The sequence below is a fragment of the Dama dama genome, chromosome 19, assembly GCF_033118175.1.
Source record: "Dama dama isolate Ldn47 chromosome 19, ASM3311817v1, whole genome shotgun sequence".
NCBI lineage: Eukaryota > Metazoa > Chordata > Mammalia > Artiodactyla > Cervidae > Dama > Dama dama.
Window position 1 is genome coordinate 66,237,578 of NC_083699.1, and position 17,025 is coordinate 66,254,602.

Consider the following 17,025-nt stretch of genomic DNA (forward strand, 5'->3'; position numbering starts at 1 on the left):
TTTGGGGCCCAGGGTGGAGGAAAAAACCCGACCTGTGGCTGAACTCACCTTCCATTCCACCTTAGGCCGTGTCTGGTAGTGGCGACTCCTGGGACAGGGGCTGCAGAGTGATGTGAAGGCCCCGGGCCGCCAGTGGGTCCAGCCTCCTCCCTCCAGGGTGCTCTGGAGTCTGGGCTCGCGAGCTGAGGAGGCCCACGGCCCTTTTCTCAGGTCCGGTGGCCCGGTCCTGCAGCGGCCTGGCTCCGTCTCCGCAGCGGGGATGCCCGGAGGTGTGTCGGGGGCCAGGTGGCCCTCGGTCAGACCTGAGTGACGGCTCTTCTTTCTCTCCCCTCCCAGTGGCCTCCGAGGCCTTCGAAGATGACAACTGCAGCACCTTTGTATCTGAGGATGACTCGGAAACCCAGTCCCTGTCCAGCTTCAGCTCGGGGCCCACGAGCCCATTGGAGACGCCCGAGCAGTTCCCCGCGGCCGTGCGGCCCGCCAGCCTGGACCTGCCCAGCCCCGTGTCCCTGTCGGAGTTCGGGGTGCTGTTCCCGGGGCTGGGCCCCCGCAGCGAGTGCAGCGGGGCCTCGTCCCCGGAGTGTGAGGTGGAGCGAGGTGAGTGCAGCCCCCGGCCCCGGGGTTGGGGCGGGCGGGGACCCCAGCCTGGATGCTGCGATCAGGGCCTCTGTGGACGCGCCACGGTGTGGCTCCCGATGTGATTTGGTCTCTCACAACAGTCCTCTTGACGCGCACCCACTGGGGAGGCTTCCGTTTTCCAGCTGTTAGCGGACAGGTCTCATCTCCGAGGGTCGGGGGTGTCTGCAGCTTCTCAGGGAGGGAAAGCAGGGGGCGCTGCTGTGGCAGAGGTGCCTCTGTGCCCCCTGGGTGTTTGGAGGTGCAGGTGGCTGGCCGGCCGTGGGGGGCCTGGGGGACCCTTGGGGCTGTCAAGGCTCACTGCAGGGTCTTTCTGTTTCCACAGGGGACAGAGCAGAGGGGGCAGAGAATAAGACGGGTGACAAGGCAGGCGGCCACCGGGGGCTGGGCAGCAGCAGCGGCGATGGCAGCAGGAGCCCCCCAAAGCCCGCGGGCCAGGCCCTGGAGGAAGGGGTGCGGCGGCTGTCCCTTCGGGGCCCCGGGCGTGCGGGCCTCACAGACACACACGTGGTGCAGATCGGCTGACACGCCCTGGCCCCGGCGTGGGTCAGCATTTATACATGAACTGGACAGAGGACGTTGTGCCAATAATCACAAAATATATGCCAAATCCCAGCCCTTTCGTCTAAACCGCACGAATGACGCTTCAGTGGGCTCGCGGGCTGGAGGTCTGTCTGCGGGGTGAGTGCGTGCTCCTGTGCTGGAGTGTTTCTCGGTGCAGAGTCAGTTGCTGCAGGTGGGCTGTGACCGGGTCCACGGGCCTTTGTTCAAACGGTCCCTGTCACGGTGTCATGCAAGCAGTAACCTGTTCCCAGAAAAGACCCTGAGCCAGCTGGGGCCTGGGGAGCTGAGCCCCCAGCGGCCTCAAGGGCCCACTTGTTTGGGAAAACGGCCTTGTTCCCTCCTTTAAATCCCGGGCGGAGGGGATCTAAAGGAAAACAGGTGCATGCAAGATGAAACTCAAATATTCGCAACAACACTTTCTGATCCAGTGAAGTCTTAAAAAAAAGAAAAATCCAAGAACAGAATTCATTTGCATTATCTCCGGTTTTCAGACGGGGGCTTTAAAAAAAAAGTGTGTTTGCTGGGACGCCCGTTAAAATCTTTTTCTTTATCAAAGGTTGCCATGAGCTGCACTTTTTGGGGTGGGAAGGGTGAATGCCGCGTGGGGATGGGGGACTCGGGCAGGGGCCTGTTGTGGATGGGGTCTGTGGCTGTTGGGAGGGGAACAAGCCCTGTCGCGTAAACCTCATCCCACCAGCCAAGGGGATTTATTCTAAGACCCGTGCATGAGGAATGGTGGCCAGTGTTGTTCTAGATTGACAAGGTGTTGATTTCTCTGTAGGCTGTAACTTTTAAAAATAAACAGTTATTTAAGGGTTATGCTGCACTAGTATTTCTTAAGAGGAAGCTATTCCTTAGGCTAGGAGAGGGAGTGGGCACACGGTGGCAGAGGCTGTTAATAGAAGCAATGGTGTCTGTTATGCTAATAGTGTTAAGTGTTGTAGGACTGCTTTTCTTGTTTTCATGGCTACCCGTATTTAGAGCATTGTATTTTATTTGTCCTTTTTTGTTAAAAAAACAGCATATCTAAAAGAAAAAAAACACAGCCTGTCAGCTTATATATATGTCATTTGTAAATCTCTTCACACTGTCCTGTTCTCTCCTTTTTTAATGACTGATACACTATCCTGATTACAAGGTTATTTTGTACTTGTCTTAATACCTTGAGTGTAATAAAAATGGCTTAAGAAAATGTCTTTCTGTGAGTTCAGATAAAGAATCCTGATACTGCCCGAATCTTCTGCTCAAGGCAGCCCTCTTGCCATCAGGAAGAGCTTGGAGTGCAGTGGTCACCCATTCTTGTTTTCAGTTAAGGCCCTGGGTCCTAACAGTGTATGCCCTGATTAGCAGGTGTGAGTTAGAATTCCACTTCTGCTGCTACTGAAGCTGAGCAGTACGGAGACGCAGTGGTCGCAAAGTAAAGAGGACGCGCTTCGGTGAGGCCTGGGCGTCTCCTGGGTCTCGGCCGTAGGGGCTGGTGAGTGATGCGGGCAGCCCCAGGCACTGGGCTTTGAAAAGCTCCCCAGATGATTCTATTCTGTTTCTATGTCGGTCCAACCAAAGTTAGTCATCGTGCTCTGTTTAGAGCTCTGTTACAGAACTCAGCGTTACAACACAGTAATTGTTTATGTAGGTCTCCTCCACTGGGTTTTTTTTTCCCTTTTTTTTTTTCCCATTGGGTTTTTGAAGGCAGGGATTAGGTCTCAGTTTGAATCTAAGATAAGATCTTTAACACACAAGGCTCAAATCATGTCTATAATAAATATACCTCTTATGCTTTAGATTTTTCTTTAAAGTCACGGAAAATTAATCCACCTAAAATATGTTAAAAGTGAAAGCACTTTTCATCTTCCAAAATGAAATCTCACTAATACAACAACCTGCCATTAGCCTGAATGAAAAACAGACTTGTTTTTTTTTTTGGTAAAAATTTAATTTTCATGCAAGTAATGAGTTCTCTTTTAGATGGAACATACCACATGAAGTTCTTTAATAATTTCTCTAGGTTAAACTATGCAGTTTCCATAAGTATAAACATTTTATGCAGTTTCCATAAGTATAAACATTTTATGCAGGTTCCATAAGTATAAACATTTTATTTCGATTAAAGATAATAGAAATACAAAAGTTTTAATAGAGATGAAAAATTCCACTATTTTTAGATCTTAAGATCTTGACTGAGCATCATTCTACTCTAATGGATTTTTATGTAAACAACTGGGAATTTACACATAACAGTAGTATCTTGCAACCCAATGACCATATGTTAAATTCTTGACCATGTTTTTTAGAGTGCGCCTACCATAAGAACACTGAACTATATGGAGCGATTTAAAGAAAGACTATAGAAACTAAACTATAATGTCTTTGATGTCTCAGACTACTACTTTCCTCAACCTGATAAAGCTGCACCTCAGTCCTCTTCACATGAGCCAGGGGAGACAGGTGTCCAGCCTCAGCAGCCTTCGCTCTTAAGCATGAGCATCTCCATGCTATAAAGTGAACTGTGTCTCTTCAACGCTTTATCCTTTCATGACCTCTGGGCAACGGTAAACACTTAAAGTCATGAATAACACAGAACTAACATCTCATGGTAACACGATTCATTTGGTCATTTGTTGTCCAAGACACACAGGAGAGTTAACACCACAAGCAGGTTTACCTTATGACATGTGCTGCCAGAAGACAAACAGCGTGCATGTTCCAGAGCAGCACCCCAGCCCGCTGTTCCACTCCACGCGTCTGCACCCTCACTTCCCTCACCTGGCCTCAGGTAAGGGCTATCTCAGTGCTTGACTGCGTCTAACCTTTATAACCATCTATACTTTTTTATATAACAGGGCCCCTAAGTGCAAGCCCACTCTGTATACACACAAAACCACGTAAACAGTACTGACTGACGGAGGACAATTCTGACTACACACAGTTCTCACCACACACCCTGACTTCAGCACCAGATTCCACAGGAACGTTTATAGAGATGTCATTCTGTTCTGACTTGGGTTACAGTGTCCTGGAGATCTGTGTCCCCGGTTGAAGAGATGATGTTTGGTGAGTTTAAGATCCAGCGATCGCTGAAGTTTCTGTCACTGCAGTTGTGTTGTCTTGATGGGGATAATACTATTAAAGTCCAAGAAAAAGGGTCCTTCTTGTTTAGGCAAGAAAGTACTGGGAATGATATTGTAGATCCCAGCAGGTATATTTTCCAGTTCCAGGTAGCAAAACCCGCACCTACATTCAGGGAAAATGAGAACAAGGTTTTTAAGTGAGGATACCACAGAAAGTAGAGTATGAATTAGCAACCAAAAGGCCAACATTACCTGTAGTCACCGCTAGATTTCCTCTGGAACCCATGGGGACCAGGGTCTCCCACCACGGAAACTGCTACCACTTCAAATCCAACACTGTACTGCCTAGAAGAAAAAAAAGAGTAAATTACTGCTGTTATTAAGTTGTCTCAAACATATACCCAAAACAACTATACCTAAAGTGCCGATAGACTATTAAGTACATGCTTCTAGAGCTTCAGTAGGAGGGAACAGCACTCTGAGGCACATGCATACTATTTTTACTCTTAATTACAGAAAACATCATTTATGTTTTTAAGTTGAAGCCATAAAGGTGGACATTTTATGAAATTTAGAAGAGACTGTATTTTTATCACAGGCTCTCAGATAATAATGTTAAAATAGTATATTAGGCAAAAAAAGTGAAAAAAGCAGAGAACCCTGAAATAAAATCTAAATTTACAGAAGAATTAGCCTATGGTAGACGTAACATTGCAAATCAGTAGGGAAAGGATTATTTACACAGGTGGTGATGACAAAAACTTAGGGAAAAAATTGTTAAACTGTATTTCACAACAAATATAAAATAAAATCCATATGTATTTAAAAAAAGAAGACCATGAAAGAACTAGAAGAAAATACAGTGAAACTTTATTTAATATTAGGGCAAGACTTCCTCGCCACAGGAAAATAAACCAAAAGAAACATTTGATTACTTTATAATGAAAAAAATTTTTTTGTTATGTGAGGAAAAAAATTTTGGAAAAATACCTGCAAATATACGAAGGAGTTAATATTCTACATACCCTTCCTTATTCATGCTTACAATTAAGAAAAACGTGACAAGTACAACAGAAAAATGGGCAAAAGATATGAATAAATATGTAAAGAAAGAAAAAATACACAGTCAATAAACATTTTTCCATATTCAAGCTTCCTAGAAATGAAATACAAAAGGGCAATTATGTACCTTGTTTTGCCTATCAAACTGGTGACATTTTTAAAAATGACTGTAGAAAAATAGCTCAGTCCTAGCTAAAGGATTATTAGTTTCTTTCAAAACAGTTTGTAATTATAGGCAGGCAAAATTAAGCCTAGTTTTATTTAGAAGCTGGTACTATTTTTATTTGTATTCTCTTTTTCTAAACCTTTTAAAACTGTGAAATATAACACAATACACAAGAAATATGAGCCAATGCACATGAAACATACGTAGCTTAACAAAAGTGAAGAAATGCCCAGTCACTCCGTCAGTTGACAAAAGCCTCTCAGCACCGTGAACAGAGTCCGTGCAGCCCTCTGATCACAGCTTCTGTCCCCAGAGCCAACTTGTCTACTGATCCCCTTCCTGCTCTGTCTACAGTGTGACTACCTAAGTGTGCCTCCTTCAGCGACAGTTCAGCTCAGTTTCACCTCTTGACTTCATGCGAGTGGAATCACAGTATATTCTCTGTTGTGTGGCTTCTGTCGCTCAGCTCAGCCTCAGTCCCGAGACCCATCCAGCTGTAGGGAGCTGTAATTTATCTTCACTGTTACGTAGGACTCTACTGCACGACTTTTTTATAATCTTAAACGCCACTGATGAACCCTGGCTGTTCTAAAGTTTGGCTCTTACAATCTGTTGGCTGTTTGGATTGTGTTTCTCTTATGATATGCCTATTAAAGTTTTTATTTTTGTTATTTTTTAAAGCCTATAGACTTTTCTTACTAGCACAGGATATTTACAAATCTTTTCATGGGCTTGTTGTGTCTTGAGATGTCTTTCCTTATCCTGAGGCTATTATCTCCTGTTATCAGTAAACTACCTGGAACTGAATTTTAGACTGGATGTGAGTCAGAGGTCTGATCACCTTTCTGGTACATGGATATTAATTATTCCAGCACCTCTTCCTCACTTTTATGCAATACCGTCTTTAATCACAGATTGAGTGTCCATACAAATATATGTTTCAAAATCCTGTTCCACTAAGCTCATTTTTAACACAATACCATTAATTTAAGAAAGTTACCATCACAAACCTTGGTCCTCTTAGCTCAATCAGTAGCGGCCCAGTCTTTTCTATATGGAATTGGTAAATGGGGTTATTTTTGTGAGTCTCTTGGAAATTTCCACATCCTCCGGCACTCTGACCAATCCACTTTCCATTAATCTAATAAAACAAAGCCTTTGTATTAACAAACCTTCACATTCTAGAATTCTGCTTTAAAGACAATAAAGTTCCTCTGCGCCTTTAAAAAGAAAAAAGGCTCCACTGTGGCTCCATCAACTCTTCAGGGTAACTCTCCAAGTCAGCCCGGCCACTTTGCTATCTCAGACCTGTCTCCACCCCCAGTCTTCGAGTCCTCCCTGCCAAGAATTCTCCCTCAAATCCTCTTGCCCATGTCCAGCCCACCCTGCAGAGTCAATCTCAAATTCTGCTTAAAAGGTTCATCCACACCGCCTTCCCTGCTGACCAAGGGTTTGCATGAATCTTCTTTCTCTGAATTCACTTTTCCCCACAGAATCACTCAGTGCCCACTGAAGGTTGTGTGTTCCAACCCAGACTGGAGACTATACTGACAGTCAAATCCTAGAATGTTTTTACTTTGTAAGAAACTCTTAAATATGAAAAAAAAAGGGGGGGGGGGAGAAAAAAAGAAAGAGAATGCTAAGATTTCAATGAGACTGTGACCCAAAGAAAAAAAAATCTTTTACCTGTTTTGATACAGTGTATGGGGAAGGAATTTTTGAAAAAGTAAAGCTGCATGCTGAGTATACCTAGAGTGAAAAAAAAAATTACTATAGTGATACAATTTATACTTACAAAAACACACTTTAGAATGTTCTGGAAGACTAAGAAATCAGCCGGGGTAGTTGACAGCCCCGATTCCGCGGGCCTCCTGTATCAGGGCAGGATTAAAGGACTGTAGGTGGGCAGCCAGGGTGCTTATCTTGACTCTGCCTGCGGACTGCAGCTGAGGACACACCACACCCCCCAGGCCTTGGCTTCTACATCTTAAGAGAGCAGCTCCCCGGTGTCCCTTTCATCACTAAAAATCTATTAAAACTGAGCCTCTTTACTAAGTTACGGCAAACAAATCTATGAAGAACACAATTACAATGACCTTCCCAGTTACATGAGAGCAATAAGTCAATAAAAGTATTATGTAGACTAAAGGAGTTTTTATTGCTCTGTGAGTTTACTGGTCCAATATACCACATTACCTCAGGACTAAACCACTACTCTAAAACCTATAATATTCATTCAAAATGTTATTCAAAATAAAAACATTTCATTACTGTTCAAAAGCATTTTCTGCATGAATCATCATCATAATTCAACACAACTGTTATACAGATAAGCACACTCAGCAGTATATAAAGATCAGTCTTTATAAATGAACCTTTTTGTATATAATCTCACAAGCAGAGACGTTACGTGCTTTTTATCATTATTCTGTCGTGTTGGTTTACTTACCCGAACTGTGTAATGGATTGTGTTCTGTTTTTCATACTGGGAAACCACTAACGTAAAGGTGTGGGTCCCCGGTGTGGTTAGCTTTATCTTAGTCAAATAGTGAGGGCTGTTAATTCGAATCCCATCAATGTATGGAGGTGGGTCAGCTGCAAATAAACAAGTAGGTTTACAGAAGATGGGACTTTATTCTCAGTAGTTTTCAAGTTTTATGGCTGATGGTAGGAAAAATAATTAAATGGATGGACATTCCCTTAATTAATTCTATCTTTAAAATATAATGGTATTAAAGAATTACAATTTCAATTTAAAACTTTAAACAACTTAAAACTTGTAAATTAAATAATTTCTAATACACAGAAAGCAATCTTTTGGAATACATTCAACGAGGTATACGATAATCCCTGCTATTTGCCCTGTGTCATATTTCTCTCCTGACAGAGGATTTTAAAATCAAGATTAACTTCTTTTTTCCTTTTGAGGAAGTTTTTAAAAAGATACAAAGAAGTATATAAACATGTTATCTATATTCTCCACCACTCAGGATTCAATTATCTTTTTTTTGTCTTACTAGCTTCTTTGTAAAACAAAGTTCCTTTTAACCACCACCGTTAAGTCTTATTCCATTCCACTCTGATGGATCTGATAGGCATCTTTGCAGACTTTTACACACACACACACTCATGAGCATGTATGTAAAAAAACAAGCAGTATGTGTCTTGTTTTACACCTTATCTCTCACTCAGGATTTTGAGATCCATGTTGGTCTACACAGGTTTACTCTTTTCAAATCTGCGTGTGCAACAGCATGCCCCATCATGTGAAGCGGACACTGTATCTATGCTTCCCCATCTAGTTGTTGAGACAATGTGGAGATTTGGTTTGGTTCCAGTATTTTGCTGCTACAGGCAACGCTGCCTGAGATATTCTTTGACAGGCTCATGAATCAAGGCTGATACAATAAAGTCATTTCATGCATATCAAGTAAGTCATTTAAGATCAATGCTATATTGCTGACATTATTCGGGAACACTGAATCTATAACGTAACTTGTGGAAAAATTTTAGTATCTCAAATGTAGTAAGTCTCTTGTGTTTAGAGGTGGTGTGACCTACTGTGAGGGGAAAAGGACTGGCAAGTCTGTGATCCTGGACAGTCTGACCCGCGTCTCAGTTTACTTTTCTGTTGGATGGAGAACAGTCCAATTTACTTCTGAGTGTCGTGATCAAAATAAAAATGTGAACCACTAAGTACCCTGGAATGGCAAAGTCACTCTGTGTAAGAGAGGAAGGAAATTGTTTTTTAAAAAATCCAAGTACAAAGAGTAACAAGTTCTTCGAAATTCAAAAGCCGTGTAACATGTTAATGCTAGGAATGTAACTCACAACCTTTGTGTTCTGGATGTATAATGACCAACATGGAAAACGTGGCTCGTTTCCGTTTAACTCGATGTTTATCTCTGGACCGACTGTGTGCCGTGCCCATCCCAGAGACCCTCATGATACCCCCAGGCAGCATAATGGGGAATAAAGCCACCTTCTCCTAAGATCAAACAAAACGAAACTTGACAAGACCACTTCTGATCCCACCTTAGCCACCGGCGCCTGCTTCTCTGCACAGCCTTCTTGACAGCCTCATCTCAGGCACACCCAATCCTTTCCCCTGGGATCCCAGCCCACCTGTGGCCACTCTGTCCTCGTCAAGGTCAAAGATGCTGCCGGGGCACGAAGTCCACCTGTCTCTAACCTGACCTCAGTAGGTTACGGCAACGGGAGCGCTAACAGGGATCTCACATTTATCAAAACCCAAAAGTAACTTCTGCTTCACTCTGCAACAGATCTGCTCCCTGCCTGGTTCCCGCATCGCAGTCACCGTTACACATTTCTGTTTTCCAAGTCAAAAATTCAGGCGTGGTCCTGGACTCCTACCACCCCCCACTGACCCAGCAAGTCCTGACAATCCTAACCAAACCCAAACCTATGCCCTTCTCATCTCCACTTTACCACAAGTTCAAACCACCATCGCTTCTCACAGAAATAAAAATCACCTAATTGGGTCCTCTGCTTCCAAGTTTTGTCCCCTCCAATACATTCTGCAAAGAATTTTCTTAAAACACACACACACACACACACACACATCAGATAATGTCATTTTCCTGAGACCCTCCAAAGATTTCCATCGTGCTTGGAGCAAAATTCCAACCCTTTCCTGGGCTGGGCTGACAGCACCTCACGTGATCTGAGCCTGCATACGTCTGACACTTCTGACCCCACACTGCCCAGGCCTCCTGGTCTTCCTTCTCTTCCCAGAAAACATCCATCTTTGGCCCATGTTAGGGTCCTTGCACTGGCTGTTCCCTCTGCTTGCAATGCTCTTTCCTCCGTCTTTGCATGACTAACTCCTGTTCGTCATTCAGTTTCTCGTCTTCCTTCTCCAAAGGCCTTCCACGGCCACCCACCCAAAGTGGCCAAGCAGTCACCAATACTCTATGTTATTTCTTTCTACATGAGTGTCATTATTAAGGGTTTTTTCCCTTTTTGTCTCCCAAACTAGAACATAAACTAATAGTTCCTATCACTCAGTAAATGATAAAAAATTTTCTTTTGATATGAAAGCAAAATGGTCTCAACACAGTTAAGTTAATGCCTCAGGGAAAGATTGACTGTATCCGGCAGGAAGGCTGTCAGAGTAAATAACATAAACTGGATCTTAACCACATTCATTACAAAGAATAGAGTAAAAGGAATATGTGGGCAGAAGCCAGGGAGAAGAGACTCTTGGCGGAAGAACTGAGAGAGGAGGGCAACACGGGCGTGACGTGTTCAGAAGCAGCTAGACCTGCGCTGAGGATGCCTTAAGGAGAAGGCCAGAGTATAAAAGCCTCAGACATCTCACTCAAGAGCCTGGACTTTATCCAAGAGTCTGTAGAAAGCCACAGAATTTCTGATCAGAGAAAAAGACAGGATTTAAATTTTAGAAATAAAGCTCTGACAGCAATGTGTGAGAGTGCAGAAATTCCAAATACCTGAGGTCTCTAAATTAAAAAAAAAGAAACACATGTAGCATAAATAGCCACACATCTGTTTGAGTGGTTTCTATCAGTCTTATCAGCATAATTATTAATGTATGCTTATTACCTACATAAAATTTGTCATTTTTCAAGTTAATCACACAAATAGAATTTTAATGTTTGTTTGAATGTCTGTTTACTAAACATACCTGGGTAATAAACTTTTTTCCCATCAGTCTTGTATACAACCATTGTGATAAATTCTCGGTTATTTGCAAAATCATCCTAAAGGCACAAAGAATTCAATATGATTAGGAAAATCGACTCACAGAGTTCCTGTGTGTGTGTGTGTGTGTCTGTAGGTGGGTAGGGGAGGAGAAGGAGATTGTTTCTAAGTTTAACAGCGGTCTATTACTGTTATAAAATATGTCAATTAAACTGTAATTTCAGTAGATGAGCATGCTGTATGAAGGAATATACTACAAAAACACTCTAAAAACCATTAAAATTATGGTTACCCTTTACAAAACCAGGCCTAATGAATTAACATTTCCGAAACCCCTTTAGCATATTTTTATGTTAATATTCTTAAGATCTAAAGAGTATATAATCAACACTAAAACTCTCACTAGAAAGCATAGATTCCCTCATGCTGTTCTTCATACATGATTTCTGCAAGAGATTTGAAGTGTATAATTATAAATTCCCAATTTCCTTTGAGGAAAATATTCATTTATCTAAGAAAACACTATTTTCGAGCCACCTTTTAAAGGGAACAGGCTGGTGATCGAGTTGCGTATCTTGCTCATGTTGGTCTAATTATATTTGCAGGAATGTCTGTATGGGATGTAAGGAGGGTACCAGTACCTTGTCCGTTATGTGTCGACTAAGCAAAACCCAGACCGCGGCGCCCCCCTGCGGACACTGCACCTCCAGCTTGTACTGGGGGTTGTTGGCCAGGCTGTAGGCGTCCTTCACTGGGCCTTGCTTAGCATCCCAGGTGCTAAGAGACAACATCAGTGGGGAGGCCGTGATTAAACTTCTCACAGAGCTCAGCGGAAACGCTATTTTAAAAATCTTTGTTTCAAACACAATTAGGTTATAAGGTTTTCTTGTTTTTTAAGTTTTTGGCATGATCAAGAAGCATACAATGAAAGTGACTATTACATGATAGTCCTCTATGCATGCTGCGTGCTTAGTCGTGTCTGACTCTCTGTGACCCCATGGACTGCAGCCTGCCAGGCTCCTCTGTCCCTGAGGATTCTCTAGGCAAGAATACTGGAGTGGGCTGCCATGCCCTCCTCCAGGGGATCTTCCCAACCCAGGATCGAACCCAGGTCTCCCGCATTGCAGGCGGATTCTTTACCATCTGAGCCACCAGGGAAGCCAGCAGGGAAGCCCAAGTTGCTCAGTCGTGTCCGACTCTTTGCAACTCCATGAGCTATACAGTCCATGGAATTCTCCAGGCCAGAATACTGGAGTGGGTAGCTGTTCCCTTCTCCAGGGAATCTTCATCGACCCAGGGATTGAACCCAGGTCTCCCACATTGCGGGCAGATTCTTTACCAGCTGAGCCACCAGGGAAGCCTAAGAATACTGGAGTGGGTAGCCAGTCCCTTCTCCAGCGGATCTTCCCGACCCAGGAATTGAACCAGGGTCTCCTGCATGGCAGGCAGATTCTTTGCTAGCTGAGCTACTAGGGAAGCCTTCTATGGGCATAATAAAAAGAGGGAATACTAGTCTTCCCAAATAATTTCATTTTAAATGAAAGAAGGGATACTACTATGAAGCATATTTTGAAATGTGCAAAAAACTTACCTGTGAATACATGTTGATTCTTTAAAAAGACCTGGATTCCAACTCAAGTAAATTACATCATAATACTGGCAGAGATCGTCCCATGAAATCCAAAATATTCCTAAAAATTAGATGTCTTTGTTAGTCTAAAAAAACCTTAATGACTTGTCAGTTGAGTACATTTTACACTGGTAAGGCATGTTAAGCACATATTATTAAAAAGATATTTACCATTGTCTATTTTCTGAGCTGTTCGAGGATCAAAGTTTAAATACTTTTGCAACTCTGGGGTCCAGTTTTTTACATCATTTTCACTGTATCTTCCTTTCCAACGTAAATGACTCCAAGGATTTTTCAGTTGGATAAACCTCAGCCCCTATTAAAAAAGCCAGGAGATAACAAAGTTACAAAACAGTTTTACCACATTTTTATTAGTTATATCATTCTCCAAGTGAGGATGCAGTTGGAATACTTATCAATTCCTTTCAAATACATCTGAAATTACTATTCTTTAATCAGCACTTGCCTGAGTTCTATATCCGATCAAAAACTGTAAACGTCTACCTATCCTTAGAGCTACGCTATGCACATGTAATCACTACTCACACGTGGTTATATATAATTAAGTTTACAAATCAGCTCCTTAGTGGCAGTAGTCACATTTCAAGAGTTTAAGGACCAAGTGTCCTAGGAGCTAGATCACTGCACAGCACAGGCACAGAGCATTTTCATCCTGGCAGGAAGTGCCTCTGGGCCAGGCTGCCCTAGAGCGTTAGGTATTTCCTGTCCTCTCAAAGCCTCCTCTACTCTGGCCTCACCATCTTAAGTACCATATCCCCATATCTGGCTCTAGCTGGTCCTGTCTCTCTCAGCCCCATGAACGACCCTCACTGGTTTCCCCTCCGAATGCCTGTGCTCATCCTGCCCCTGCTCCTGGAAGGCTCCCTCTGGTCCCCTCTTCTCTGAGATGCTCTGTAGCACCTTCCTCCACTGACTGTCTCTCAGTGAAGACTGGAGCAGTGAAGAGCACACGGACTTTGGCGGCAGAATGAAATGGTACCGAATGTCAGCTCTACGGGCCCGAGTTGGTCACTGCGCTCTCTGAGCTGCCGTGAAGACTGACTGGGGGACACAGGCATATTCCCCAGCACTCAGTAACCAGACACTGCACACAGGCCTCCCCAGTTGTGGCAGGGGGGGCTACTCTCTAGCTGCACTGCACGGGCTTCTCACGGTGGAGGCCTCCCTTGGTGCGGAGCACCAGCTCTGTAGCCTGCGGGCTGCAGCAGTTGTAGTGGGTGGGCTCAGCAGTCGCGGTATCCAGGCTCCACAGCACAAGTTCAGTAGTTGCGGGGCAGGAGTTAGTTGCCCCGTGGCATGCAGAGTCTTCCCAGACCAGGGATCAAACCTGCGTCTCCTGTACTGGCAGGCGGATTCTTTACTACTGAGCCCACCAGGGAAGCCCCTTTTCATTTTAATTACTAGCTCTCCTTTAAAGTTCACAGGACTAACAATCTGTATTACGTTAGTTTACAACGAGCAATATCCTATCTTACATCATTTCCTACTTCTAATGCAGGAGCCTCGTCTCCCCAATGCGACTATAAAATCCTTGAAATGGTTAACATTATTATCCTGTTTCAGAAGTCTCTACTGAGTTTATAGAACACCATATATGCACAATAAATATTGGGTGTGTCTACAGAGTAGATCATATTGACTCAGAAAAATAAAAGAGCTTGTAAATCCAAAAGATTTGTCTTATTTCAACAAATCAACTTAGAAACCTGCATTCTTTTTCTAATGATGTCACAAACCAAACAATTTGGAAGATATTAAAAACACACACACACACACATTTCTTTGCTATTTTAAATGTGGCAAATTATGGACTGGAGTAGATGTGATTTTTGGACATAAATCAGACTTAATTCTCTAAGGCCATATTCCCGAGATGCTCATCAACACAATTTCTGTTCTCAGTCTCTTATGTATCACTTGTGCCTCACCCTGCCCCTGCCACACATCAACCAACAAATACTAAATTCCTTTCTAATTCATGAAACTTATTTCTACATGAGCAGAACATCTCTTTATTTCAGGACTTCATCACTCCTTAACGTAAGGAGTATAAAGGAGTAAAAAGTATAAAGAAGAATTGCTGCTAAGCTTTTCAGAGGAAGGTTCCAGGTATCACTAGCATTCAAGGGCATGAAGACATGGCTGCAAATTGTGTCTGGAGAGAAAACCAGCAATTCAGAGGGACCTGAATGGGGCAATAAATGCTAGAGAACTAAAAAAAATAATCAGGTTTATGATGAAACATTCCATGTGCAGTTAGTTCCAAGTGGCAACAAAGAAAAAGCCTTGGACAGCCTCAGGGATCCCTTGGTAAGATTTGTCTGAATTTAAAGACAGCAGCTTAAAATGGAGATGTATCATCAAAACAGACTATGGAATATTAACCCAAGTAGACAAAAAAAATTACTCAAACAAGAATAACTGAGACTAAAGTGAAGACTATAAAATACAAGAGAGGTTTGAGGCAGTCAAACAAAAGGATAACACTTTCACTCAAGTATTAATAAGAAAACATCACTAAGTAAAGAAAGTCACAAATGATATAAGATTAGGAGTAGTTTTAGTCAAAGATGAGGCAACTCTGTATGAAAGAGTTCTAGACAAAAAAGCCTGAATAGATCAATATGGAAATATTTTGAAATAGAAAAGGTATCTCAAAACTGATAGCACAAATGATGAACCCAGGAAATTCTTCAAATCTGTACCCGAAGATAATAAAGAAACCCTTGTAAATTTTAACACAGATGAAGAAGCGTTTAGGGCAAGATCAACCCTGACTACAAAGAGATCACATAAAGAAAAGGGAGAGGGTAACAGGCAAGAAAGCCAGAGGTTCCCAAGTGGCAGATGAAAATTAAAAGAGGCGTCTTTTAATTGTGTGTTGAGGACACCTGGTTCTGCCTTGAGCTAACCAATGTTTTCCTCATGGAAATGTTTTTCTTAAACTATGTTAATGAAACTATGTATTTGCTTTGGAAATTGCCTTTCTTCAAGATAGTTCCGCCTAAGACTAACTTTTTTCTTTTTCTCAAACTTGGGCTGATAATGGCTCAATAAGCCAGTATTCCTGTCAATTGATTGATGGCTGGGGGATGACACACCTCTGCCATCCTATCTCAAAAACGCCTACTGTGGGAGCGGGACCTGGTGAAACTCCCTCAGCCTTGAGGTGTCTCTCTTATCTGATAAATGGCTTGCTAAGAGACATAAAACACCTTGCTAACAACTAGCAAGGGGGCACGCTTTCTGTCCCCTTCTGATGTCTGTCAGAAGCTTTCTCTGCCTCTGTTATACTTTAATAAAACTCTGCTACACAAGAAGCTCCAAGTAGTCACGCTTCATCTCTGAACTCGGATGGAAATCCTCTCCTCCGCAGATCACAAGTACTGGCATGACACACGGCTCGCAGCAGCAACCTTTCAGAAGGAAACCGGCGCCAATTCCATGGTGTGAGAAACCTGCTCAGGCTGGTTTTGTTTCTGCTCAGTAACTTTCATAGAATTTTGACGTGAATGTGAGCATTATCACAGTGAAGAAACCCATCACCAGGCCACACTTCACTCCACCTTCACACGCTCTGAAGTGCCTTAATCTTGGGACACAGCCCGACCCATCAGCAGGCCAACACCAGCTCTAGGCACTCCCCCTGGGCTGCTCAGACAGCTGTTCTGGGACCTGACTGTGCACACCCGTGGCTGGCAGCCTATGCGTGAGGCAGGGCCTGGCGTCCAACTGGGCTCGCAGTGGTCAGCCCCACAGAGGGGCCCATGTAACACGTGCAGGGCACCTCTCGGGCACAGAGCTTGGGTGAGTGGAGGGGTGTGCCGCTGGGCACACAGTACGTCTCCTCCACAAGGACATCTCCACTTCTCCAAGACCAAGAAACACAAGTGACATAGTTAATACAAAAAAATAAAAACAAAACGAGGCAGAAAGAGGCAAAAGAAGAAAATGTCCCCAATGAAGGAACAAAGAAACCCCAGAAGAAGAACTAAGCAATCTACCCGATAGAGAGTTCAAGGTAATGATCATTAAGATGTTCAAAGAATTCAGGAGAATGCATGAACACAGTGAGATGTTTAATAAATAGTTAGAAAAGGCAAAGAAGAAATAAACAGCTGAGGAATACAATAGTGGAAATAAAAAATACACACTAGAAGTAATCAAAGCTAGATTAGATGATACAGAGGAATGAA

The 17,025-nt window shown here is 43.2% G+C and overlaps 2 protein-coding genes across 3 annotated transcripts in view; one reads left to right on the forward strand and one right to left on the reverse strand.

The window, feature by feature from the left end:
- Positions 1 to 2,392, forward strand: part of SH3BP5 (SH3 domain binding protein 5) — a 76,230-nt gene extending 73,838 nt beyond the window's left edge. The window contains exons 8-9 of the mRNA XM_061167294.1: positions 337 to 597; positions 962 to 2,392. Of these exons, the coding sequence (XP_061023277.1) occupies positions 337 to 597; positions 962 to 1,161 (461 nt within the window). The 3' untranslated portion in view covers positions 1,162 to 2,392. The remainder of the gene's footprint in view (positions 1 to 336; positions 598 to 961) is intronic.
- Positions 2,393 to 3,173: 781 nt separating this feature from the next.
- The window catches only part of CAPN7 (calpain 7), a 45,007-nt gene continuing 31,155 nt past the window's right edge, over positions 3,174 to 17,025 (reverse strand). Inside the window, exons 13-21 of one of the 2 annotated variants that reach the window (XM_061167292.1) lie at positions 12,980 to 13,124; positions 12,770 to 12,869; positions 11,820 to 11,955; positions 11,162 to 11,237; positions 7,946 to 8,091; positions 7,183 to 7,245; positions 6,507 to 6,637; positions 4,521 to 4,613; positions 3,174 to 4,431 (exon numbers count right to left, since the gene is read on the reverse strand). In XM_061167292.1, coding sequence (XP_061023275.1) covers positions 4,287 to 4,431; positions 4,521 to 4,613; positions 6,507 to 6,637; positions 7,183 to 7,245; positions 7,946 to 8,091; positions 11,162 to 11,237; positions 11,820 to 11,955; positions 12,770 to 12,869; positions 12,980 to 13,124 — 1,035 coding nt within the window. In that variant the 3' untranslated portion in view covers positions 3,174 to 4,286. The remainder of the gene's footprint in view (positions 4,432 to 4,520; positions 4,614 to 6,506; positions 6,638 to 7,182; positions 7,246 to 7,945; positions 8,092 to 11,161; positions 11,238 to 11,819; positions 11,956 to 12,769; positions 12,870 to 12,979; positions 13,125 to 17,025) is intronic. The other variant, XM_061167293.1, reaches the window with a different exon arrangement.